A 27,086-nucleotide genomic window follows, 5' to 3' on the forward strand; every position below is an offset into this window, starting at 1 on the left:
GGTCTCGAACTCCTGGACTCAGGCAATCCTGCCACCTTGGCCTCCCAAATGCTGGGATTACAGGCGTGAGCCACGGCGTCAGGCTGCAGCATTTATGTTTTATTTCATATGTATTAATAGATCATATGCCCCATAAACACATTACTGAATTAAGACCATGCTGCATAAAATCTAACTGATTTTACATAAACCAATGAAAGTTAATTCATCTCTAGTAGACAATTTGAAGATTTCTCTGGAATTCAGGGTAGAGAGATTTAAATGTGCTCTCCCACCATTCCCTATACTTTTTTTTTGAGTTGAGGTCTCACTCAGTTGCCTAGGCTGGAGTGCAGTGACATGATCATAGCTCACTGCAGCCTTGAACTCTTGGGCTCAAGCGATCCTCCTGCCGTGGCCTCCCGAGTAACTGGGACTACAGACATGAGCCACCACTCCCAGTTAATTAAAAAATTTTTTTTGGAGAGATGGAGTCTTGCTATGTTACCCAGGCTGGTCTGAAACTCCTGGCCTCAAGCAGTCCTCCCACTTCGGCCTCCCGAAGTGCTGGGATGACAGGTATGCCCGACCCCTCATGCTTTTGATAATGTAATATGGTCAGTTAGTGTCTTCTTGTTATCACTAAAGCTGCCTTTATTTCACCACCAAAAGTGGTTTTAGAATCATATAAAAGTTTTAGAATCATATAAAAATATTTATGCAGTGACCACTATGAGCTGAACAGTTTTCCAAACTGACAACTGTTGAACCCCGGCGAAGATCAGTTTCCACAAGGAGTGACAGCTGCTTCCCTGGCGAGGCCGCTGGCGGGGCCTCGGGAGGAGCTACTCTCTCTGCAGCAGCTGCTCCCGTGGGGACACTGGGGGGGCCTCGGGAGGAGCTACTCTCTCTGCAGCAGCTGCTCCCGTGGGGACACCGGCGGGGCCTCGGGAGGAGCTACTCTCTCTGCAGCAGCTGCTCCCGTGGGGACACCGGCGGGGCCTCGGGAGGAGCTACTCTCTCTGCAGCAGCTGCTCCCGTGGGGACACCGGCGGGGCCTCGGGAGGAGCTACTCTCTCTGCAGCAGCTGCTCCCGTGGGGACACCGGGGGGGGCCCTCGGGAGGAGCTACTCTCTCTGCAGCAGCTGCTCCCGTGGGGACACCGGGGGGGGCCTCGGGAGGAGCTACTCTCTCTGCAGCAGCTGCTCCCGTGGGGACACCGGGGGGGGCCTCGGGAGGAGCTACTCTCTCTGGAGCAGCTGCTCCTGTGGGGACACCGGCGGGGCCTCGGGAGGAGCTACTCTCTCTGCAGCAGCTGCTCCCGTGGGGACACTGGGGGGGCCCCCTCGGGAGGAGCTACTCTCTCTGCAGCAGCTGCTCCCATGGGGACACTGGCGGGGCCTCGGGAGGAGCTACTCTCTCTGCAGCAGCTGCTCCCGTGGGGATACTGGCGGGGCCTCGGGAGGAGCTACTCTCTCTGCAGCAGCTGCTCCCGTGGGACACTGGGGGGCCTCAGGAGGACCTACTCTCTCTGCAGCAGCTGCTCCTGCAGGGAGGTCCGCTCTTCCTTCAGGTCTCTCACAGCCCCTCGGAGACGCTCGTGGTCCTTGTTGCAGTCCCCTCGTGGCTGTCTGTGCAGCACAGAGCTGGATGCAGGGCAGGCTGGCGGGTGTGATCTGACTGGCTCTGTGGCATGTGGTTTTGAGCTCTCCATCACACTTAGTTTCTGGAGGCAACACAGGCACGTGTTAGATGCTAGTTCTCATTTCTACTTTCTATTTACCAAACCCAGAAAAGAGACACCGAACCAGGGCGAACCGAGTCTCCAGCAGGGCCACGAGAAAGCTTTGAGGGGACCCAAGTTACCCGGAGACACCGTGGGGCACAGGGCTACTGGAAGAGCATGATTCCTGCTCAGCTCTCTTTAATCAGAAGTGAGGCACGCCAGACCCCTGCCGAGGCAAGGCGCGGGCAGAAGCCATTAAAACAGAGAGGAGGGCACGAGGGGAGGTGACTCAAACGACCCTGCACATCTACCCTCCTATCCCCTGGAACTGCTGACATTTTCAACCTTTATGCTTTCAGTCTCGAGTGACGTCCTGGTGTCGCCTGCAAAGTGCCACTGAGCCCGTCCCACCCTCCACTCCTGCCTCTCCCGGCTCTCGGACGTGCTACCCACTGTGTTTCCGAACCACCTCTGGGTGCCTTGACTTCCCAACAAGTTCTATATTTTAAATGCCCACAATTTATAGAAACTTCTCTTCTTCTTTTTTTTTTTTTTTTTTGAGACGGGGTCTGGCTCTGTCACCTAGGCTGGAGTGCAATCACAGCTTGTTGCATTCTTGAACTCCTGGGCTCAAGGGTTCCTCCTGCCTCAGCCTCCCAAGTAGCTGGGAATACAGGTGTGCACCACCACACCCGGCTAATTGCTTTCATTTTTGTAGAGATGGGGTCTTGCTATGTTGCCCAGGCTGGTCTCAAATTCCTGGGCTCAAGCAATCCTCCTCTCAAAGTACTGGGATTGCAGGTGTGAGTCATTGTATCTGGCTAGTTTTCTACACTGTACATATGTAAAAAACTATTTTTTAAAAACGTTTTTCCCTCTAGGTTTATTCTTCTTGGCCAAACAACACAGATGCTCCAATTTACTATTTAAAATACAAAGGTCCAGGCTGGGTGCGGTGGCTCACGACTGTAATCCCAGCACTTTGTTTTTTTTTTTTTTTTTTTTTTTTTGAGACGGAGTCTCGCTCTGTCGCCCAGGCTGGAGTGCAGTGGCTGGATCTCAGCTCACTGCAAGCTCCGCCTCCCGGGTTTACGCCATTCTCCTGCCTCAGCCTCCCGAGTAGCTGGGACTACAGGTGCCCGCCACCTCGCCTGGCTAGTTTTTTGTATTTTTTAGTAGAGACGGGGTTTCACAGTGTTAGCCAGGATGGTCTCGATCTCCTGACCTCGTGATCCGCCCGTCTCGGCCTCCCAAAGTGCTGGGATTAATCCCAGCACTTTGAAAGGCCAAGGTGGGCAGATTACTTGAGGTCAGGAGTTTGAGACCAGTCTGGCCAACATGGTGAAACCTCATGTCTACTAAAAATACAAAAATTAGCTGGGCATAGTCGTGGGAACCTGTAATCCCAGCTACTGGGGAGGCTGAGGCAGGAGAACTGCCTGAACCCAGGAGGCAGAAGTTGCAGTGAGTCGAGATTACGCCACTGCACTCCAGCCTGGGCGACAGAGTGAGACTCCATCTCAGAAAAAAAAAAAAGAAAAAAAGAAAAAACCATGCAGGCTCGGTGGCTCATGCCTGTAATCCCAGCATTTCAGGAGGCCAAAGCGGGTAGATTACGAGGTCAGGAGATTGAGACCATCCTGGCTAACATAGTGAAACCCTGTCTCTACTAAAAATACAAAAAATTAGCCAGGCATGGTGGCAGGCACCTGTAGTCCCAGCTACTGGGGAGGCTGAGGCAGGAGAATCACTTGAACCTGGGAGGCGGAGCTTGCAGTGAGCTGAGATTGCACCACTGCACGCACTCCAGCCTGGGGACAGAGTGAGACTCCATCTTAAAAAACACAACCCCAAACACAGGTCCAATTCCAATAGAATCTGCCTAATTCCTACTTTGCAAAGTCGCGTAGGGGATGTGGGGAAACGTTCACTTCCCAGTATTTCTGGCTGACCAGGAGTTGGGTCAACAGTTCCCTGTGGATTCCAACACAACTTGAGTGGTGGAGGCAGCGCCTGGTCGTCGACGGGCAGGGCACAGCCCACAGCCTGCACAGGGGGGCTGGACCGTGAGGGGCTCCAGTGCGAAGCGCGTCTGCCTGCGGCCACGCACAGAAGCTCACAGCCCAGCGAGGGGCGTGAGAGCTGCCTTCAGCGTTGTCTACACCTGGAAGAAGTCTCCTTGTGGTCTGTGTGTGGTGCTGCCTGGCGGACAGCCAGTGCCATGCTCAGCACCACCTTCCACACCCCGTGAGCCCATCCCCACAGCATGAGGCCCCTGGTCCTCAAGGACAGTGGCCCTGAGACGCCGGCTCACCTTCTCCAGCTCCACAATGCGTCTCAGCAGCCGGGGCTTGCTCCATTCCACATAACCTGAGGGAAGCAGTGTGGTTTCAAACGGCTCCTGGCGAGCACTGCCAGCAGGGCCACCCTTCTCGGGTACGGCCTGAGGCTCCTCTCCCGCAGCCGGAGCAGCCTGCGGGGCTGCAGAGCCACACTGACAGGTCCCGGCCCCCTGGGGGTTTCGCCAGCACAGGCCCAGTCTCTGTCGCTTGGACCGTGCAGAGATGTCTGTATTAATGGCCTCCAAGCATCTCAGGGTGACATGCTTTCCCGATTCCACCTGGCCAGGCCATTAAGACAGTTCTCATCAAGATCTCTGATGACTGTCATTCTGCCAAATCCAATAATCGGTTCTCAGCCTGTCCCCTTCCTGGCATGCACAGTCCCTCGCTGGTCACTCCTCCCCTCTGCCTTGCTGGCTGCCCCCGCCCCACCATACACCACCAGGTTCCTCTCACTCAGGGTGAGCTCACTCGATCCACCTGAGTGCTGGTGACCCGCATGCTTCGCTCTCCAGACCAGGCCTCTGCCCCGCACCCCCACACAGCCACTGCCTGGCCCGCACTGCCACACACTCAGACCTCCCGTGGCTCTTCCCCAGACCTGCTCCTCTACCTTCCCCATCTCAGGAAACAGCAACTCTGTCTTTTCAGTTGCTGGGACGAAAAGCCTTGGAGCCTGGCTGCTCCCTCTCAGAGCCTACACCCTCTCTGCAGTTTCCCTAAGCTCTGGCTACAAGATGCAACCAGACCCTGACCACCTTTCACCACACCCACTGCTCCCCCCATCCAGGCCACCAGCAGCCCGACTAGACGAGTGCAGAAGCCTCTATCTGCCACCATCCCTGTCTCTGCACAGAAGCCAGGGGTCCTCGGGAAGCAGCACGGCCCCCTCCACCCTCTGCCTAACACTCCCACGGCACCCTTAAGGCTCCCATGGCACCCTGCCCCGCCCCGCCCCACTGGGCCTCAGGGAACACACTCCACGTGTCTCCCAGGCACTCAGCCCTGCCCCGCCTGTCCCACCCCTGCTGCCGTCTTCATGGCTGTCTCGCTCCTTCTGGGTCCCGCTCAGCTGTCACTGTCTTGGGGGCACCTTCCTGTCAACCCTGCTTGCTGCTGCACACACCACCTGCCTCACCCCAAAACGTGTCCTCCTCCCCTCGTTCACGGCACGGCCACCTGACACACCTGTCACGCATGTGACCCAGCTCCTCCCTCCCTCCCACAGCACTGTCTCCTCGAGGGGTGTCTATAAGCATCCGTTCGCGGCTCCATCCCCCGGACACCGCATGGCCCGTGGCAGGTGCTGGCGCACGTGGGAATTGGCGTCGCTCAAGGGTTCACATCTGCCCTCGTGGTGCCTGTCCAGTGGCCATGCCCCGCCCTTCCCTGGCCTCCCTCCTGCAGTGGCTTTCAGGAAGGTACCCTGTGTCTTGGAGATGGTGGGGGAGGTGCTCAGCACGCGGTCCAGGTCCTCCTTCAGGCTCTGGTTCTCCTCTGTGAGCTCCTGGACACTCCGGGACAAGCTCAGGAGGGCACTGCCCATCTTCTTCTGCCTTTTGGTGCCCGTCTTCTTCTCCCCCAGGGGCCTGGAACAACCAAATCGTGGGCTGAGGTTTGCATTGCTAAGCTGGTTTCACACATGCTTGAAACGAGGGGCAGGTGAATCACAGCTTGCCCTGTTGGTCATGAGCTCTCAGAGTGGCTTTTGCAGGTGAGTATTTGAAATCAAATAGGCAGTAATAACTTTGAACCTTAAATAAGCAAAACGTTAGCACCCAAAATGGAACCCCATCCTTATGCAAGGTAAACCTGCGTAACAAAATATCGTACTCAAGCAACAGTACTGTATTTTCCATGCCATCACTAGAAGGGTTGTGGAAATGTATCTTGTTCCACCAGGTGCCTGCAGAACAGCTCAGATTTCACCTCGTAGCCCACAAGGTCTAAAGTATAGTCGATCCTCATTGTCTGCAGATCCCATAATTGCAAATGTGCTTGCTGCTAAAATGGATCTGTCAGCCCAAAATCAATACGCACGGGGGTTGTGTGGGAATTCTCACACGTGCACAGGTGATGAAAAATGCCAGTCGCTGGTGCGCACGTTCCCAGCTCGGGCTGAACCAGGTGATGCTCCGCTCCTCACCTCAACTCATGTGAAAACAAGTGTGCTTTCTGCGGCCTGCCTGGTGCTGTAGCTCGCACGTTTCTGTGCTGTTTGCTGGTGATGCTGCCTGGAGTGGGCTGGACTGCAGTCTGAGTGCTGTCCAGTGCCTCTAAGCTCAGGAAGGCTGTGTGGGCCCCTGTGGAGACGCTTATGTGTGTGCAAGAAGCCTCGTTCAGGCCAGCCGTGAGTTTGATGAAAATTAATCCACAATCACTATTAAATAGGGTGTCTTTAAACAGATACACATTAGCCAGGTTATACTTTGACTGGCTGATAAAAATGTTGCGACCAGGCTGGGCGCGGTGGCTCACGCCCGTAATCCCAGCACTCTGGGAGGCCGAGGCAGGCGGATCACCTGAGGTCAGGAGTTCGAGACCAGCCTGATGGCCAATATAGTAAAACCCTGTTTCTACTAAAAATACAAAAATTATCCGGGCGTGGTGGCACATGCCTGTACAGTCCCAGCTACTCGGGAGCCTGAGGCAAGATAATCACTTGAACCCAGGAGACGGAGGTTGCAGTGAGCTGAGATCGCGTCACTGCACTCCAACTTGGGCGACATTTTCCAAAAAAAAAAAAAATATTGTGAGCAGAAGTTCGCAGGAGCCCTGTACCTCCCCTAGGAGCAGTGGTTTAGTATTTGCTCATTCCATGTTCATGGAGACTTTATAACTCTGAAAGGCGGACGTGATAACCACTGCACTACGAAAACCTACAGACACTTTGTAACTGAATAATGAGAATCAATTGTAGTTAGTATCTGGCCCTTTACAGAAAAAGTTTTCCAACCAGTTTTAAGGATGAGGGGTAAAGAAAAAGGAAAGCAGGCTGGGCGCGGTGGCTCAAGCCTGTAATCCCAGCACTTTGGGAGGCCGAGACGGGCGGATCACGAGGTCAGGAGATCAAGATCATCCTGGCTAACATGGTGAAACCCCATCTCTACTAAAAAAAATACAGAAAACTAGCCGGGCGAGGTGGCGGCACCTGTAGTCCCAGCTACTCGGGAGGCTGAGGCAGGAGAATGGCATAAACTCGGGAGGCGGAGCTTGCAGCGAGCTGAGATCCGGCCACTACACTCCAGCCTGGGCCACAGAGCGAGACTCCGTCTCAAAAAAAAAAAAAAAAAAAAGAAAAAAAGAAAAAGGAAAGCAGTCCGTGACGTCAGCAAGCTGCTGCAGAGACCAGTGACACGGCCAAAGCCACTGCCAGGGATCAGCCACCCAGACGCGGATGGCAGCCGGGTGCTGCATTCGCTGGGAAAGGGATATGGGAGATCTACCAGACAAGGGGAACCTCAGTGTTTCTCCTGATAAACTTATTTAGGAAAACATTAGGTGGCAAAGTAAACTTGTCCTTGTATGCAATGTCTTCCTAAAAAGGTGGATCTGCTTTGAAACAGCACTTTCTAGCTCTAAGCTGGAAGGCAGGATGTAGAATCTAGAATGAACACGGGCAGCACTGAACAAGTGTGGGCCGTCAACATGTGGTCACTATGAGGAGTTTGAACACTGCAAATGGAAACGTATCAACTCTAACCCTGAACAGAACAGGTGCGGTGTTGGCACCGCCGCCAAGCTAAGGGCAGTGTATGCTGCACCCACGTGACAGCCACACGCTCTCAGAGGAGCTTCCACAACGAGAAGGCAACACACAAAACGCAGCTCACAAACGGCCATCATACTTCTTTCCGGTGGTTTCAGAACTTGCCAAGAGGGTCTGGAGACGATGCACCTGTAAATACCAAATTGAAATGCATGAAAACACAAGGCTAGCATGGAGAAGACCTTCTCTGAAAAGACTGACATCACAGTCCTGAACACTGCCTACAGCCGGAAGCGAAAACTAAGTGGTCGCACTTCATCTTTCCGTTGGGCTTGGAGCAGGAGCAGGCTCCAGGAGCGCAGCTCTGGGCCACCTGGGCTCGATCCACCACCTGGGGCCAGCGCCGGTCCCCTCCCACTTGGTGCCCCCAACTCGGTGCCGGCCCTCCGCCCCGCCGCCCAGCACGGTGCCCGCCCTCCGCCCCACCACCCAGCACAGTGCACCTCCTCGTAGTATGTCTCCATGGCGATCCGCATCTCTTCCAAGTTGGTGGTCTTCATATCAGCCTGGAGTTTGCTGAAAACCCAGGTTCAGTGTTAACAGGGCCGTGCCAGTGTTCCCAGGGGACAGAGCAAGAGGAAGAGTTTCCCAGAACATTCGGAAGAGGAGAGGCTTTGGAAGAGACCCGGGATGGGAGGGAAAAGCCTGAATGGGCCTTCACTCAGCTTGTGTCTTGAACAAGGGACTTGTTTCGAGCCTGATGGGAGAATTCCTCACACTGGAGAGCATCCCGTGTAGACCAGCTGCTTCCCAAAGTGAATACACAGCTTCCCTAGAGATATTCTTCTCCGAGATGCTGTCTTTAAAAGACTAGATTAATGGTGAGGAAAGACTTCGGAGCTTAGAGAGGACAAGCCGTCTTTGAGGGGTTGGTTTTGTAAGGAAGAGAGAATCACCTTTTCCCTGGCACTGTCAGGCTGTCCCCTCACTCTCAACAGAGAGTAGACTTTAAATAGAGACACTGATAGAGAAACTAAAGTAAGGTCATGGAGGTTCTGCACTGAAACAAGAAGAAATCTGCAAACTTAAGTTGACAAAATTGGGCAGGACACGAGGTGGGAACTATCGTATGAACAGGAGACATGAGGCAATGGACGTGTGGCCTCAGTTTCTCTTAAAGAAACCAAAACACGGCCCAGAAAGACTTTCCCTTCACACTTGAAAGGCAGGTAAAGAAATGCGAGTAGCCACACCAAAAACAGCACAAGGACGGCGCAGGACTGAGGCACAGAAACCTCATCCTGGAAAGATACAGGGGTCCACAGAGCAAGCAGAGAGAAAGTATTTCTTAAATACAAGAAGTTGTTGAAGGGAAATATTTAGAGGGAACAAAGACAATAAAAAAAATTAAAAAGAGGCAGCTAATATTTACCTTCGGCCTTGGGGTGGGAGTAAGGACACAGGACAGGGGTTGGGGAGGAACAAAGGCGGGAGTCTGAGCGAGCAGAACACGGGGGCAGGAGGCAGGGGAGAGGATGCAGGCCCTGCACCTACCTGATGGTGCCATCCTTCTCCTTGCACTGCTGCTCCAGCTTCAAGATCCTCTGCTTCAGCCCATTAATGACCTGCCCGGGGAACATGCCCATCAGGCAGGCCACCCCCACTCTCCCTCAGTAGACGTGGCTGTCCCCTCCTCCCAGAGCACCTACACACCTCACTGTCCTTCCTCCCTCCAGCACTGTCCTCTCTTTTAGACTACAGGCCCAGGGAAGAGGGAGGGCCCCACTGTCCTCTCCCTGAGTAAAGCTGGGTGAATGGCAGGGGTGTGACACCGGCTGGAGCAGGAGGAGGTGGCAGCCATCGTGGGCACACTGACCGACTGGCAGTCCTTCCCCAAGCACACCACACACTTTGGGGACAGAGCAGGGTGCTCCCTTGATTATATTAAATAAAGGAAGCAGCCCCATCACCAGCTGGAGAAACCACAGACTCGAAGCCCCTAGCGTCACCCAGTTCAGTCTCCACAGGGCAGCGAGTGGGGCTGGGAGACAGCGCAGCCGCAGGGGCCCGAGGAGCCACTCTCCTCCATCTGGGGAAGGGAGAACAGCTCCAGAGGCCTCCTCACCTCCTTTTCTGTGAATGTCTTGCTTGGAGGAGATAACATTCTTATATTCTTTAAAGAACATTCTTTTCTTCTAAATAGACAACTTTTAAGTAGAGATGGGGTTTCACTATGCTGCAACTCCTGGGCTCAAGCAATCTGCCTGCTTTTGACCTCCCAAAGTACTAGGACTATGTGTGTGAGTCACCACACCAGGCTTGAACAGACAACTTTTACATTGGATTTTATTTTTTTTCTTGTGTTTTTTTTTTTTTTTTTTTTTTTTGAGACGGAGTCTTGCTCTGTCGCCCAGGCTGGAGTGCAGTGGCCGGATCTCAGCTCACTGCAAGCTCCGCCTCCCGGGTTCACGCCATTCTCCTGCCTCAGCCTCCCGAGTAGCTGGGACTACAGGCGCCCGCCACCTCGCCCGGCTAGTTTTTTGTATTTTTTAGTAGAGACGGGGTTTCACAGTGTTAGCCAGGATGGTCTCGATCTCCTGACCTTGTGATCTGCCCGTCTCGGCCTCCCAAAGTGCTGGGATTACAGGCTTGAGCCACCGCGCCCGGCTACATTGGATTTTAAAGTCATTTTAAATTATGTTAGTTGGCTGGGTGCAGTGGCTCACGCCTGTAATCCCAGCACTTTGGGAGGCCAAGGCAGGTGGATCGCCTGAGGTTAGGAGTTTAAGACCAGCCTGGCCAACATGGTGAAAACCCATCTCTACTAAAAATACAAAAATTAGCCGGGCATGGTGGTAGATGCCTGTAATCCCAGCTACTCAGGAGGCTGAGGCAGAAGAATTGCTTGAACACGGGAGGTGGAGGTTGCAGTGAGCCGAGATCTGACCACTGCACTCCAGCCTGGGCGACAGAGCCAGACTCAGTCTCAAAATAAATAAATAAACAAACAAATAAATTATGTTAAGTCATATATGAATACATTTTCCTTAAAAAATGAAGATGTTACAGGATTGGGTGCAGTGACTCACGCCTGTAATCCCAGCACTTCGGGAGGCCAAGGCAGGCGGATCACAAGGTCGAGAGATTGAGACCATCCTGGCTAACACAGTGAAACCCCATCTCTACTAAAAATACAAAAAATTAGCCGGGTGCGGTGGTGGGCGCCTGTAGTCCCAGCTACTAGGAAGGCTGAGGCAGAATGGCGTGAACCTGGGAGGCGGAGCTTGCAGTGAGCCGAGATCGCGCCACTGCACTCCAATAGAGCAAGACTCCGTCTCAAAAACAAAACAAAACAAAAATGAAGACGTTATAGAGACTAAAATACTCTGACCTGGCCACTCCCCTCTTCGGCCAACCGAATCCTGTTTCCGCTTGCATGCCCCTCTGCACCTGGTTCTGTGCATGGCTGTGTGTGTGCACTCGGGAAGTCAGGCCCTCTGTTCTCACAGAAACGGGGCTCTGTCACATGCATCCCTCTGAATCTTTTTTTTTTTTCTCCTGACATTCAACAAATCCTCCTGGTGCTCTGTCCCTGCTGGCGCCCGTGAATCCACACTATTTCCCACAGTCTCTCTATCCAGTCTCTCCTACTGATAGACACTTTTTGCTTTTTGAGACAGAGTCTCACTCTTGTAGCCCAGGATGGAGTGCAGGGGTACGATCTCGGCTCTCTGCAACCTCCGCCTCCTGGGTTCAAGCGATTCTCCTGCCTCAGCCTCCTGAGTAGCTGGGATTACAGGTGCGTCACCACACCCAGCTAATTTTTTGTATTTTTAGTACAGACAGGGCTTCACCATGTTGGCCAGGCTGGTTTCAAACTCCTGACTTCGGGTGATCCACCTGCCTCAGCCTCCCAAAGTGCTGGGATTATAGGCATGAAGCACTGCGCCCGGCCAATAGACCCTTTTAAAATCTTTTTTTTTTTTTGGCTATCCTCTAAAACCTGTCACTGTAGCCTACTGACACATACTTCAGTTGTAGCCCATTTTTGTAATTCTGGTCAATCCTATAATTGAAATCCTTGGCCAGGTCTCCTCAGGCACATCTGCAAATGTTTCCTGAAGGCAGGTGATGACAAGTAGATGTGGTAGGGCGCAGCCACTCTGGTGGACAATTTGCCATATGATAATGAATACTGCATATACCCTAGGATCTAGAATTCCTAGTTTAAATTAACGTTAGCCAGGTGCAGTGGCTGAGGCCTGTAATCCCAACACTTTAGGAGGCCGAGGCAGAAGGATCGCATGAGCCTGGGCAACTTCGTGAGACCCCATCTTACCAAAACTAAAAGAAAATTAGCTGGGTGTGATGGTGCGTGCCTGTGGTCCCGGGTACTCAGGAGGTTGAGGTGGGAGCATCCCCTGAGCCAGGGATCACCTGAGCTGAATGCTACAGTGAGCCATGATCCTGCCACTGCATGCCAGCCTGGGCAACAGAGTGAGTCCCTGTCTCAAGAAAAAAAAAAACAAGAAAAACCCCACAGACACACACACAGAGCACCAGAACAACAAAAATATGGAGCCCTTTCCTTACGAAAGTACCCGCTACTTACAGGCATTTGTTAAGGATTTACTTTGTGCCATCCCAGGTGCAGAACCAGGCTCTCACCATCTACTTTAAACACGTAATGATTATAAGTCGTTCTACATTCTGTATCTGTGACATAGCTCAGAGGAGACGGCTTTTTTCTTTAGAGATGTATGGTTTTTTGTATATTCTGAACAGAAAACTTTGCTGTTTTGATCCATAATATCCTTCCCCTCCCCCATGACAGTGATCTCGGTGCTCCTAGTCCCATGGGTTTTGATTCCGTCACTTCTAATTTTACATGATCAAATCTATTAATCACATTGTTCATGTTATTTTATTATTTGTGTTCAAGAATCTCAAAATCGTATCCCTTTCAGTTTTCTTCCAGCATTTCCCGCTTTAGAAAAGTACTTCCTTGACTCCTAGGAGGTGTACTGTGCTACCTACACTTGATCGCCACGGCATTACCACACCGAAAGGCAACGTCTTCCCTCCTTCCATTTCATTCTACTTCTTACATATCGTCATATAGTATCTGGGGGGTCTGGATCTATCTGAAGGACTTTATCGCTGCCCTGGCTCCCTGATTTACATCTGTAGCACTTGTTTTTTTTTTTTTTTGTCGCCCAGGCTGGAGGGCAGTGGCAACATCTCAGCTCACTGCAACCTCTGCCATACAGGTTCAAGCAATTCTCGTGCCTCAGCCTTCTGAGTAGCCAGGACTACAGGAGCAGGCTGCCATACCCGGCTAACTTTTTTGTATTTTTAGTAGAGACAGGGTTTTACCACGTTGGCCAGGCTGGTCTTGAACTCCTGACCTCAAGTGATCCACCTGCCTCAGCCTCCCAAAGTGCTGGGAGCACTTGTTGAGCTTAATGTATTTTCTCAGGTATGAGGGAGAAGTTGCCCATTGTGACGGGTTTTTCCTACAGTGTCTTGCTTGGCCTCTGTGGTGAGCCTGCTGACCCCCTCCCCGTGGCATCCCCAGGTGTCAGTGGAGAAGGGTTTGGGGGTCCGCAGTCGCCCCCCGCCTGCTACTCTTCATGAGTGGGTGCTGCAGGGAAAGGCGTCCCCGCTGTAGCTGTCCCCCATAACTAGTGTATGGGGAAAGGCTCTGTCCTGCACAGCCCATACTCACCCAACTGGCATCGGGCCTTTTCTCTGCCAGAGTCCGAACAAAATCTGTGCCCTGTGGTAAGCAGATTGAGACATGAAGACGGCCTTCCGTGTAGCCCCCAGCAGGGCTGGCTGGCAGATGCCCCGAGGACCTTCCCCGTGCCCCGTCCCTGAAGCGCCAGGAGCTTACGCGGCTGGGATCAAGGAGCTGCTCTATCTGCCGGTCCTTCCTGCTGTTTTCCTCCTCCAGGCGCCGGAGCTTCGTTCTCATCAGGTCCACATCGCTCTTCTGCACGTGCAATGACTGAAGAAAAGAAGGGCCATGCAGAGCCATCCACACACTGCTGCGCACACGCCGCACACAAGCCGCACACGTCCTCACACGCACAGCCAAGCACACGCTGCTGCGCACATGCTGCACACACGTCCTCGCACGCACAGCCAAGCATACACTGCTGCACACACACCGCACACACGTCCCCGGGCAGCCAAGCACATGCCGCACACACCTCCCTGCGCGGCCAAGCACACCACACCATGCACACGCCGCACACAGGTCCCCCACGCACAGCTCCGCACACGCCACTGCGCACATGCCACACACACGTCCCTGCGTACACTGCCACGCACACACCACTACACATACACCGCACACAGCCATGCACACCACACCGCACACAGGCCCAGGGAAGCACTGAGCTGGGAGATTTGGAAAGCTGCCTGGCACGGTGTATGGTGGGTGGGGGGAGATCTGGATGTCACGTGAGGGCACCGGAGGGCACGCCTGGCATTTAGTGGGTGGGGACGGGGAAAGCTGGATGGGCAGGAAGCCCCCACAGAGAAGAACTGTCCCACCCAAGATATCAACGGCACCCGTGCTGAGAAACCCTGTCCCACGGAGTACACGGGAAAGGAATGCCGCCAACACTGGGGCTGGACGGTGACCCACCATGCATTCTCTCCCATGACCACACAAGAAAGTCCGTTTTGTTTACGTTTTTATCAATAAAACTCATCCAAGGCTAATATGCATTTCAAATGCTTATCCTCAGCTACAGCTCAGGCAGAAGGCAGTGCTTCCCAATCTTTATCTGTGGACAAATTCTTTTTTTTTTTTTTTTTTTTTTTTGAGACGGAGTCTCGCTCTGTCACCCAGGCTGGAGTGCTGTGGCCGGATCTCAGCTCACTGCAAGCTCCGCCTCCCGGGTTCACGCCATTCTCCTGCCTCAGCCTCCCGGGTAGCTGGGATTACAGGCGCCGCCACCTCGCCCGGCTAGTTTTTTGTAGTTTTTAGTAGAGATGGGGTTTCACCGTGTTAGCCAGGATGGTCTCTATCTCCTGACCTCGTGATCCGCCCGTCTCGGCCTCCCAAAGTGCTGGGATTACAGGCTTGAGCCACCGCGCCCGGCCTTGACAAATTCTTTACCAATTTGTGGTGACCTGATGGGGGACAAAAAAGACTGTGTAGTTGGGGCCCGGTGCGGTGGCTCACCCCTGTAATCCCAGCACTTTAAGAGGCCGAGGCGGGTGTATCACGAGGTCAGGAGTTTGAGACCAGCCTGGCCAGCATGGTGAAACCCCATCTCTACAAAAAATATAAAAAATTAGCTGGGCGTGGTGGCAGGTGCCTGTAATCCCAGCTACTAGGGAGGCTGAGGCAGGAGAATCGCTTGAACCTGGGACAGGGAGGGTACAGTGAGCCAAGACTGCGCCACCGCACTCCAGCCTAGATGAGAGTGAGACTCTGTCTCAAAAAAAAAAAAAAAAAAAAAACACTGTGTAGTCGATTTCTTACAAAACTAAGTTTATTCAATCTCTACAACTATCCTATACTTTGAAATTATGTTCTTCCTACTATTTTCGTGGTAGATAAAGTCCAGGAAAGAAACAGCATGTAGGCTGGGCTGTGCCACAGCTCACCAACTCCCAGCGTCAGCCTGCATGTAACCGCCAGCCATCCTCCCACACGGCCTTCTCGCAAAAGACTGTGGCGTTCCAGAGACTGGACCTCTGAGCAAAAGACAATCTGGAATGCGCACCCCGTGGGGGTGGCTCGGCACTTCAGCCACATCCACAGCTGGCAAGATCGCTGCAGACAAACCCACAGATTCAGGAGGCATGATGGCAAGCCGGTACTCAGCTTGTGGAGTCAATGAGCGAAGGCCCAGCCATGGAGGAAGATGGGAGCTTTAGTAATGGGACTGCTGCTTCCAGGAGCGTGACCTAGATTCACCCCTCCCAATTCCTCCTGTCAGTTCCACTCAACACCTGCGCTCCATGTGTAATGCAACCTAAGACTGGAAAGGTGGAGGCGGCAGATGGGCCGGGACTTGGGGGGCCAGCGATCGACATGGCAGGGAGCTCCTTCAGTTTTCTTTCTGCCTCATCTGGGCTGGATGCTGGAGAAGCCAACAGCCTAAAAACGCCAATGGGTGCAGACAATAAAAGCCCACGCAAAGCCTCTTCTCTCCAGCTAGAAGACAAAGAAAGGAACAGACCAACAAGGCAGCAACTGACAGGCAGGAACCGCTCTACCCTAGGCAGACCACAGAAAACGCCACAGTCCTCCCCACAGCACAGGCTACGTGGGGAGCCCGGACACTCACCCTTGTCCGGCTGCACCCAGGCCCCTCCCCTCCGGCACTGGTGGGGCTCCAGAGGAGGCCGTGCAGAGTTGGGACCACCATCGCCTGGCGGCAGCAAGGCCACCCCTACATCGGCGAAGGCTGAGCGGAAGCAGTACAGGTGGCCCTTCCCTCCCAGCTAGGGCGGCGGCAGCAGAGGCTGAGTGAGGGGCCCAGACTCTCGCCCTGCCCAGCGGGAATGAGGAGCCCGTCCCGGAGCAGGTGCTGATGATGGCTGAGTGGGAACTGGACCTCCACCCTCGCGGGTGGTAGTGAGGCGGTGCCCCCTTAACCCACAGGGCAGCGTGAGAGGAGGCCTGCCACAGCACAGGATTGAGCAAGAGTCCGAGTCTCGCGACGAAACACTCCGAGCGTCCTGGTTTCAAGGAAATCACTTTTATACTAAGAACCAAGAATAGCTCAACCTGAATGAAGAAAAACAAGCTACAACGTCAACACTGAGATGGCCTGGACATTAGAATCCCGCCGCAGACTTACAGCAGCCACCACAAAGATGCGCCAGTGACCGACGACAAACACGCTTGAAACAAGTGAAGAGGCAGGGCGGGCGTCTCAGCGAAGACCAAGACAGAAGGGGCCGCATGGAGATTTCAGAACTGAACAGAGACAGTAAGGTTACACCCAACAACAGGCTCAACGGCAGGATGCAGAGGCCAGCGGAAAGCATCTGTGAGCTGGAGGGCCGAACAACGAAGCTACCCAATCTTCATGAAGGAAGACGGAGGGGAAAACACTGAACAGAGACCAGGGACCTGAGCAGCTGTAACCAAAGAGGGCAAGGCTGAGAAAACAACTCAAGACTCGATGGCTGAAAATGTCCCAGATCTGACAAAAGACAAACCTACAGATTCAAGAGGCTGAGAAAATCCCAAACGAGATAACCCCCCAGTCCACACCGAGTTCATTCAGCTCATTCCAACCAGAATGAGGATCACGTCCGTGACATCCCCAACACGCAGCCGCTGCCTGTGCTCAGAGTCTCCAAGGCCAGGACACGCACCTGCTCCTCAGCGGCACGGCCAGTCAGACAGCTCTCGTGGCAAGAGTGTTCTCACACAGCCTCAAGTCTGACTGTTCTCTACGGCCAACAGAGAAGGTGCTGTCTTTTGTACAACGGCCTACTCCAGGTTCCCCAGTTTCTTCCCAGCTCGCCAGGGGAAACGGCTTCCCGATCCTCTTCCATGCTCTGGGGGTGAGGCTGCCAATGCCCTATTGCCCTCTGGTGCCCCAGCTGAACGCAGTGACTCAGACACACATCAACTGGTGGAGACAGTAGGTCTATAAACAGACTAAAATTATGGAAGGAAATGAACACAGATGACTTCTCCAGGGCAAACATGTACGGATATTGAGAGCCAGCGGGATGGTATAACGGTGCTGGTGGCAGTGACAATGATGATCTAGCTCAATGCAGTGCATGCTTTCATGAATGGGAGGGGCCATGGGGTAATATAGAGTCTTGGCCTTGGGAGGCAGGTGACCTTGAATCTTGCTTCTGCTACTGGTTGACCTCGGACAGACTACTAACGTCGCTGAGTCTCAAGTCCATCAGCAGATGGTGGTTGTAACAAGTGGCCCTGCCTGTCCCACAGAACTTCTATAGAGGGCAACTGAGATAGGGCATGTGAGATGTCTTGATAACATAAAGCATGGCATACATGGAAGGTTACTGATAACTCTACCAGTGACCTTATCACAGTACCCAATCTCAGGACACAAGGGGACTCTGAAGCTTATCTAGTCCTCATCCAGTCTTCCCCATCACGCTGGAGAAGGAGAACACGGACGGAACATGAGCTCTGCTGCCTTTTACGTGCTGGTGCTACGGCCTTTAACCAGACACACCAACTCCTAGGGTACTACGCCATGGCTCAAACTCAGGTTCAACCCCAACGCTCCTGCTCTTCTCATCTGGGCACCTCCCAGCACAGGCTCTGATGTTCTAATAGATTGTTATAGGAAGCTTTCACTGTTTCAAATCAATGGAGAACAAACCGAAATACTACCTTCTTTAACTCAATAATCTCGTCATACATGTCTTCTTTCTCTCTGTAGACAGGAGTCCCAGGGACATGACCTGGAGAAAGATAGACAAATCTTTTCAAAGACTATCTAAAAAGTAGAAAGAATTATTGGCTATACTTTAAGGAAACCCTGGAAGTTAATAACATTTCCTTTTAAAAAAGAAAAAAATAAAAAAGCAAAAATAATTCCATGTTTTTTGGCCTGATCATGATACTTCCCCAAGTAGCAAGAAAATCAAAAATGGTAGATATAGAGAGATGAAGCAAAAAGTAAATAAATAAAGATGTGAAGACCAAGTTTAATGACAGTAAAAGGATGAAAGGGACTCACGGAAGGAGGAGGGACATGTTCAGATTTAAATAGCAAAGCAAACAAATACCAAACACAAAAAATGCACAGAGCATCTCAACACCCATTCCAATGTAAAAACAGTCATGTTTACTTTGGTTTTAATGATACCTAGTATATTAAACCTCTAAATTTCAGCCTAAAAGATAACTCCTAACCAGTAAAAGCAGGAAGGTAATCAATTCCTGGGGTACAGTGAGGAGGATTTCAATACACCCTGGAAGCTGTTCTTCCTTAAGGAGGATAGGTGGGAAACATATGGATAAAGAGAGAGGCCAGGCACGGTGGCTCACGCCTGTAATCCCAGGACTTTAGGAGGCCAAGGTGGGAGGATCACTTGAGTCCAGGAATTTGAGACCAGCCTGGGCAACATAGCGAGATCCCATTGCTAAAAAAAAACAAAAAAAAAAAAAAAGAGAAACTAGGCAGGAACATAAACACAGCAACAAGCTGATTCTCTTTGGTGCAACTTGGACTTTTTATCATTATTTATTTATTATTTGTTCCTAATATCATTTACTCAATGAATAAATTTAAGTAGGCCTCTGTGTTTAGGGTGGGAGGTACAAATAACACTTGGCAAGACGTCTCTGCACCCACAAGGAAAGCTACCTTCTGGCACAGGCGGGGTTTTGTGAGTCACTGTTCCCACGGCCTCCCAAAACCTCCCACGGACGGAGCTCACACATGAAGCCTGAAATCCCGCTCTGACGAAGGACGCCTCCAGCCCAGGGACCGTCCTTTCCTTCCTGTTCTTCCTTGGCCTCAGCCTTGCCACCATTGGCATGCTCACCGTTGCTGGCAGAGCGCCTGAGATGTGGCCTCTTCACTCTGAGGGCATCTGTCAGACAGTCGGGAGTGCCGCTGGGGACGCCGGTCCACGCATGCTCCCAGGTGAGGGGTGAGTTCAGGGCCTGGGTCAGACTTCCTGGTTTGAATGTGCATGGGTTTAACATGACAGGTACAAACACACACAATGGGAGGTTTTGTTTCTAATCAACTTTCCTGGATTGAAGAAAGCTTAATCACTGGTAGACACCAGCCGTCAGTGGTGTGCTGGTAAATGGTTAATAACCGGCTCCCAAATATAAATTAATAAAGTCCTGATTACAGTAGTTGCCTATTTCCACAGTAGAAATATTTCTACCATGTCTAATATCAAGTAGCCAGCATGGCACTGACCAGCCCACCAAACTCCTAAGACTGTAACAGTTGGCTCTGGTAAGACGGCCGGAACCGGCTCCAACTCACCACTCCCACGCAGAGACCACACAGGGCCGAGGGAGGCTAAAGTGCCACTTGGCGAAACCACGTTTGTGCATGACATAAAACTACGATGTGTCTATTCAGTGTCTTGGAGAAAATTAAAGACAATGTAATTCAAACAAGGAATATTAAAAACTCCATCTCAAAGCCCTCCCTGAAATGTCTTGAACTCTTCTCTGAAGCAGGAAGGGCCTCCAGTGTGGCAACCACATACCTGGTTTTGCGGTTCCCAGCCACAGCTTCTGCGGGGTCAGGGACGCTCGGCCGCCCAGAGGCATGCTCCCTGCCGTCCTGAGGGACCTCCAGGAGGCCACTTTTCTTGGCTTAGAGAGATAAGGTGACTCTAGAAAAGCCAACACGTGGATTCAGAGGTGCCCGAGAGCAACGCGTGAGCTCAACACACGAGCTTCAGAAAGACAGAAATGGGAAAACAAAACACCCGCGAGGGCGGGGACTCTGGTCAGACATTCGGCAAAATTCAACAACAGTTACTCTACTTGCACGCCGGCATCTCTCCTCTACCTTTTATCATAAAGAAATCGTATAGCGGGGCCAGGTATGGTGGCTCATGCCTGTAATACCAATACCTTGGGAGGCTAAGGCAGGAGGATCACTTGAGACGAGGAATTCAAGACCAGCCTGGGCAACACAACAAGACCCTGTCTCTACAAAAAATCTAAAAATTAGCTGAGTGTGGTGGCTCACACCTGTGCTCCCAGCTACTCAAGGGGGCTGCGGCAGGAGGATCTCTTGAGCCCAGGAGGTCGAGGCTACAGTGAGCTGTGATCACACTACTGCATTGCAGCCTGAGTAACAGGCTTTTCTTTCTCGAAAGAAAAAAAAGAAAAAAGAACAGAATGTAATGGGAAGAATATAACGGGAAATATATGAATTCTACCAATATTTATTATAGTATTTAATTTCTCACCCCCAATTTTTAGAGATATGTATATGTTTCTACATAGCCACTATCATAGTGAACATATAATTTTGTATTCTTTTTATTTAACATTGTAAATTTTTAATGTCATTGCATAGTGACATAGCAATATTTAGAACTTAATATATAAAATATCTAAAAGAAATGAGAAAAATTATACTTTTTCAGAGCATTCTTGATTTTGTATGAAAGTAAGGGAAATGTTTTAAAATCTTTATCTGAGATTTTACCTCTTTAAGTATAAAAAAGATAATAAACATATGCAAAAACTAAGGCACTCTTAAAACATTCTTATATATCTTAAATTGCAAAATTTATGTCAGTAGGTTCTGAAATTTTAAGTCTAACATGTCCAAAATGTTTAAATTTCTACGTTTTTCCCGTGGTTTCACAATGTATGGGAAATTTGCCACCGTAACTCTGAACGAGGGAATAAAGGCGCAGGGACCCTGATGCGTCTTCACTCACCCCAGGACCACAGAACCTCACCTCCGAGATATTCTCAAGTTCTTCCAAAATGTAAAGATTTAAGTTGTCATTTATACAAGTAAATGAGTGAGCGGAAAAAAGCCCCACACATCACCTTTCCCTCCTAAGAGTGCGTGGGTTTATCGGCGAGTAGGAAGGGTTCCTCAGGAAAGCACGTATGCACGCGGATAAAAGCAGGGAGGGAAGAAGAGAGGACGGCGACAGGGTGGTGGAGACATGCCAACATTTGATACTGCCTGGAAAATGACAAACTCAGAAAACACGAAAACATCATCGCCTGCCTCACCCTCCTCGCAGGGTGACCAGGACAATGAAAAGCCTCGGAATGCGGTGGAAGCTGCAAACCTACAAGCAGATTGACCAGGCCTTCAAGAAAAACACTGGCTGAGTGAACAGGACAGACATGGTCCCTACACTCACAGCACCGGAAACCTGGAGAAAAACAGGCCCCAAGTGTGAGTCAGGAGGCACCCCTGGTCCTGGCCTTTTACTTTATATCAATTCTCAATTTTCTCCATGGAAGGAGAGAAAGGACACCAAAAATCCAAAGTGCTAGGTGGTTTCCTTCTAGCGTTTATACTGATTTGCAACGCGCGACATGCATTCTTTTCTTTGCAGGGATTTACCTTTCTAATTACATTTTCCTTGGGCCAGTAGGAAAGTTTGTTTATATTCTCTGAGTACGTCATATACTTGACTCAACCTTTGAAATACATGATACGTGTATATAAAATAGACATCTGCAGATGGCACAGCCAGGGAAGGCCACAGCCTTTGGGGCAGCACAGGACGCCGGCCTAGGATCTACAGGGTCACGAACACGTTCGTTCGCACAAGGTCGGCACATGGGCTGCTGTACACGAGAGCGGCATTGGAGACAGAGGGGCCTCGGGGCCATCTGGACTAACCCCATCTCCGCGGCATCCTCCGGACAGGCAGGGTGGCAAACACTGCCCTCCTTCCACTGAGGGTGAGGAAAACAGAACCCTGGCAGCAAAACAAGCCCAGGGCGATCCAAAGGGGAAAAAGGGGAACTTTCCACCCATCCTGCACCAACTACACCTTCTCAGTAGCTTTGACTCTCAGGAACAAATCCCAGGTCAAAAATCCTTTAACTCTGGCAGCATTCAGAAGAGGTAAGCCTTTGAGAAAGCAGGAGAAAGAAAACGAAAAGCCTAGAGGCCCTGTCGGGGGAAGGCTGGGGGTGTGGATGGCTGCCTCAGCCCTGAGAAAGGGCTCCTCACTGGCACCGGCAGGGACTCCACGTGATCCTGAGACCCCAGCGACCCCAGCGTGAACCCCAACATGAATGGGGGAGACCCCAGTCCGAACTGGGAGACCCCAGAGGGAATGGGGCCACCTGGCTGAGGCGTCAGGTCTCAGCTACCTAAATGTACAAAGCAAACACCCTTCATTCTCTCCAGGACACCAGGGAACGTGGGCATGAGAGGGAAGGCAGGCCCGGTCATACTTACTTGGCGATGTGGGTGGAGGTTTGTGGAAAGCTTTCCTTTTTGCTTTCTGAAAGAAAGAAGAAATGGCGTAAGGCTTGCCGAGCTCCCACAATGGTGTGTCACAAGACCCTGCCATGTTCAGAAACGGCCAGGGGTCGTGTAAGAGTAGCAAGAGGACATTAGCTCACGGGGACGTAAGGAGGGTCCAGGCACAGGACATGCAGGGCCCGACGCAGACCCCAGAAAAACGCACTCACATCAGTGCTCGGGGCTGGGCTCTCAGAGCACGAGTTCCAATTACAGAAAACCACTGGGCCCGGGCTCCTGACGTTCAGACTGAGGGTCCCACACAAATGGCCTATCTGCCCCCGCCCAAACAGCCCGCACAGCCAGCTTGGGAGCCCCAGCGTGCACCTCTGTCCACTCGGGTGGAGGTGGTGAGATGAAATTCCTGCATGTAAGTCAACTGCAAAGCTCACTAAGGAAGAAGGCCCAGCAAAGGCAGACCCTGTCTGGAAGGTGGTTTCCTGTGACACACACAGAATGGGGTCCAGATCTGGTTCCACTGCTTACTACCAGGCGAGTGTCCCATATCTGAAATGCTTGGGACCAAGAGGGTTTCAGATTTGGGAATATTTGCATCCATATAATGAGGTATGGGGATGGGACCCAAGTCCAAACACAAAACTCATTTATGTTTCATGTATACGTTATACCCACAGCGCAAAACTAATTTTAGATGGTGTTTTTAATAACTTTGGGCATGAAACAAAGCTTGAGTGAAGTAACTGAAGTATGGAATTTCCCACTTGTGGCCTCATGAGGGTGTTCAAAAGTTTCCATTTTTGGAGCATTTTGGATTTCGGATTAGAGACCCTCAACCTGTCGTGCCATGGCCGGGGTAAGATGCTGCCACACTTCCAACCTGAACTTCCTCATCACCTTGCACTAGACCGAGCAGGTAAGGGTACCGCGGCCAGGTCTCCTCACTTCCCCTCCAGCAGAAACAGTGAGCCCATGCTCTGTGCGGGGGCAATTTTCCCCGGGGCTTGGTCTGGATTCCTCCTCCTCCTCCGGGGAGCATCCCCTGCCCTCTGTGACATGGAGTGAAAATCCTTAACTTTGCAGACAGAGGTCCCTGGAGGGAGACAGTGGAGCCGAGGCTCCCCCTTGAGTCCACAGAGCAAACGTGGAATCGAGATCGGCTGGCACCCGGTTCGTTCTGCCGGCTGCAGTTTTGCTAGATCTGCGTCTGCAGTAACAAAAGCTTTTTATGCTCATACGAGAACAATTGGCACGCTTCCTTTTCTACCCTGCACAGCTTGCCAAACAAACCCAAAGCCCAGGCCGGGGCCACAGTGTGCCACTGGGCCATGAGACACCACTCCTGCTCTTCTCCCTTCCAGGCTGGGAGGCCAGGCAGCGGCTCAGCTTGGGATGGTGGCTGCCCAGGTCTGCTTTCTCCCATCAAGTCCTTCCAACAGATTAGCAGGGGCTCTCCCCCTCCCCTCAAGTGTCAGGATGGGGGTGTGGGGTGCAGGACAAAACCAGCTGCAGGCCAGGAACTAGCAAGCCACCTCATGGGCGCCCTGCTCAGGATTCACTTCCGGATAAAAGTTTTAAAGTTATCACCACAGGTATTTAAACCCGACGAAGGGCTGGAAACTTTTCAATACCAAGTAGCATTCGGAATATGCATTCCAGCTCTCAACACAGTATTGTGGAGAATGGCCCATTTTAGGAGTCCGAGTGAAATCTGCAAGGGCAGCACCACCAGCCCTGGGGCGCACGGCTGATGCCCAGCGGCACTCACCGTCTCCACGTCAGAGTCAAAGGTGACTGCAGACAGACTGTCATCTCCCTGGAGGAAGAGAGGCAAACACTGTAACTCGACGGCACCTGCTGGGCTTCCAACAGTCACATTTACAAAAGTGAAAACAGCTGCGGAAACAGAAACTCCAGAAATCCAGCTCCAAGGCCACTCAGAACACTCCAGCTGGGCAGCGGCCAGTTCCTCAGTCTCATCAGAAGGAATGGGTGGGTGGGGGGAACAAAACACAAAACGCCGCCCAGAAGACGTGCAAATGTCTGCAAATCCAGGAACACTATTTCCCACAGAATTGTGTCTTGACAAAGAAAAAAAAAACAAAACCAGTTCTTGCTGAAAGCATTTCATTTTCACATAAATGTTCTCACTCTTATTCATCTTTACATCAAAGCACAACAAATCTGTGACTGTCTCCTGGTAAGAACTGGTCAGAGTCATCTTTTAAAAAGTAAATTCGGCCTGGGCAACATGGCAAGACACTGTCTCTACAAAAAAATCTTAAAAATTTAAAAAATAAGCCAGGTTGTGGTTGCACACACCTGTAGTCCCAGCTACTCAGGAGGCTGAGGTGAGAGGATTGCTTGAGCCCAGGAAGTCGAGGTTGCAGTGAGCCATGACCACGCCTACAGCCTTGGCAACAGAGCAAGACCCCAGCTCAAAAAAAAAAAAAAAAAAAAAACCCAAAACCAACAAAAACAAAAACATATGCATTACAAGGAGAAGGCATTTGGGCCCATAAAGGTTCTTGCCTTCTTATTCCAGTAACTTTGTCCTGGCCCAGGGAATGAAATAAAACTTGCACTGTCTGATGTCAGCACTAGGATGGCAAAACAAAAAAAAAAAAAGGAAGCTTTTTGAAGACAAAAACGTTTCTGTATTAACTCCCTCACTCAAATTGAAATCCAAAAAGAGAAAGCATAACATGTTTAAACTCGGCCGGGCATGGTGGCTGACGCCTGTAATCCCAGCACTTTAGGAGGCCGGGGCGGGCAGATTACGAGGAAAGGAGATCAAGACCATCCTGGCTAACACAGTGAAACCCCATCTCTACTAAAGAATACAAAAAATTAGCCAGGCCTGGTGGCGAGCGCCTATAGTCCCAGCTACTCGGGAGGCTGAGGCAGGAGAATGGTGTGAACCCAGGAGGCGGAGGTTGCAATGAGCCGAGATTGTGCCACTGTAGTCCAGCCTGGGCGACAGAGCAAGACTCCGTCTCAAAAAAAAAAAAAAAAAAAAAAAAGTTTAAACTCCCTTGGAAGATTGTATGGTGCTTTCCAGTGCGGACACTGGAAGTTAGAGCTGAATACCCTATTATGAACCAACAGTGCTACAGCTCAGGGAGGAGGCGATGACATTTCTGCCACCTGTCCCTGGTATAGCTGAGTCCGCGTAGTATCATAATGGGATGCTACTGCATTCTGAAAAGCAAACATATCTTCTACAAGGTTAATAGTACATGAAGCGCCAATTTTGCTAGCAGTGTGAAACTATGAGAAATATCTGGCTGCATGAATACATGGATAAGGTGCAGCTGCAGTGATCCGATGCCCTGAACACAGACAGGCCAGGGCACAAGTGAGTGATCCGGTGCCCTGAACACAGACAGGCCAGGGCACAAGTGAGTGATCCGGTGCCCTGAACACAGACAGGCCAGGGCACAAGTGAGTGATCCGGTGCCCTGAACACAGACAGGCCAGGGCACAAGTGAGTGATCCGGTGCCCTGAACACAGACAGGCCCGGGCACAAGTGAGTGATCCGGTGCCCTGAACACAGACAGGCCAGGGCACAAGTGCAGTGTGACTGCATTTCGAGGGGCAAAGGAAAGACGGTGCATTCCAAATAAATGGAATCTTTAAAAAAATCAGTCAATGACTGACATTTTTTATATCATTAAATAGGTGACCTTTTAGGCACAAACAGCATATGACAATTATAGAGAGAAGTTTTCCTTTAGCAAAGTGTATTACAAATATGTACAAAACTGAGGAAGGGCAGGCCGGGGACTGGACACACAGGTTAGCGGGGGATCAGAAAAGCCAAGTCCGCCCTGGGCATCACAAGGATGTGCCTGCAGCGGATGGAGGGGAAACTGTTGAAAACTGTCTAAAAAAGCAGCAGCAACTTTTCTCTGTAAACATCTGTCATTATTCCCCGCTGTGAAGAAAATCTTGAAGACTTTTTGAATGACCTGAAATTCAACGAAGGAATGAGATTTTATGTGTAGTAAACAAAATGCATTGATCTCACCCACAACGGCTGCCCTCTCCACCACTCCCCTCCAGCCGTGCTGCCTCCAGTCTGCCAGTTGTAGTGCAGGGAAGAAGTGAAATGCAGTCAGGACCAGAAATCACACCACAGCCCAAGGATCCACGACTCCAGTCAGCAGAATACAGCCATACACAGCGCACACACACACACACGCATGCACACACACACACGCATGCACGCACACACGCATGCACCTGAAATCACACAACAGTCCAAGGATCCATGCCTCCAGTCAGCAGAATACAACCATACACAGCACACACACACGCACGCACGCAAACATGCGCGCACACACACACGCGCACCTGAAATCACACAACAGTCCAAGGATCCATACCTTTAATCAGCAGAACACAACCA

At 51.5% G+C, this 27,086-nt stretch overlaps 1 protein-coding gene across 11 annotated transcripts in view; it reads right to left on the reverse strand.

Annotated features, from left to right (window-relative positions):
• IQCE (IQ motif containing E) overlaps positions 1 to 27,086 on the reverse strand; it is a 53,027-nt gene that overhangs the window by 19,911 nt on the left and 6,030 nt on the right. For 7 of the 11 annotated variants that reach the window (XR_004057987.1, XR_004057985.1, XR_004057991.1 and 4 more), the window contains exons 2-14: positions 24,443 to 24,490; positions 22,651 to 22,696; positions 19,961 to 20,089; positions 19,274 to 19,408; positions 18,114 to 18,184; positions 13,653 to 13,766; positions 13,485 to 13,535; positions 9,311 to 9,381; positions 8,260 to 8,332; positions 7,896 to 7,945; positions 5,473 to 5,636; positions 4,020 to 4,075; positions 1,506 to 1,705 (exon numbers count right to left, since the gene is read on the reverse strand). Coding sequence is in view for 4 of the 11 variants with exons in the window: in XM_010366667.2 (XP_010364969.2) it covers positions 1,506 to 1,705; positions 4,020 to 4,075; positions 5,473 to 5,636; positions 7,896 to 7,945; positions 8,260 to 8,332; positions 9,311 to 9,381; positions 13,485 to 13,535; positions 13,653 to 13,766; positions 18,114 to 18,184; positions 19,274 to 19,408; positions 19,961 to 20,089; positions 22,651 to 22,696; positions 24,443 to 24,490 (1,208 nt within the window). In the remaining 7 variants the exon portion in view is untranslated. Of the gene's footprint in view, positions 1 to 828; positions 850 to 1,505; positions 1,706 to 4,019; positions 4,076 to 5,472; positions 5,637 to 7,895; positions 7,946 to 8,259; positions 8,333 to 9,310; positions 9,382 to 13,484; positions 13,536 to 13,652; positions 13,767 to 18,113; positions 18,185 to 19,273; positions 19,409 to 19,960; positions 20,153 to 22,650; positions 22,697 to 24,442; positions 24,491 to 27,086 lie in introns of those variants that run through there. The other 4 variants (XR_004057986.1, XR_004057989.1, XR_004057988.1 and 1 more) reach the window with 4 other exon arrangements.

Source organism: Rhinopithecus roxellana, chromosome 6 (genome assembly GCF_007565055.1).
Source record: "Rhinopithecus roxellana isolate Shanxi Qingling chromosome 6, ASM756505v1, whole genome shotgun sequence".
Lineage (NCBI taxonomy): Eukaryota > Metazoa > Chordata > Mammalia > Primates > Cercopithecidae > Rhinopithecus > Rhinopithecus roxellana.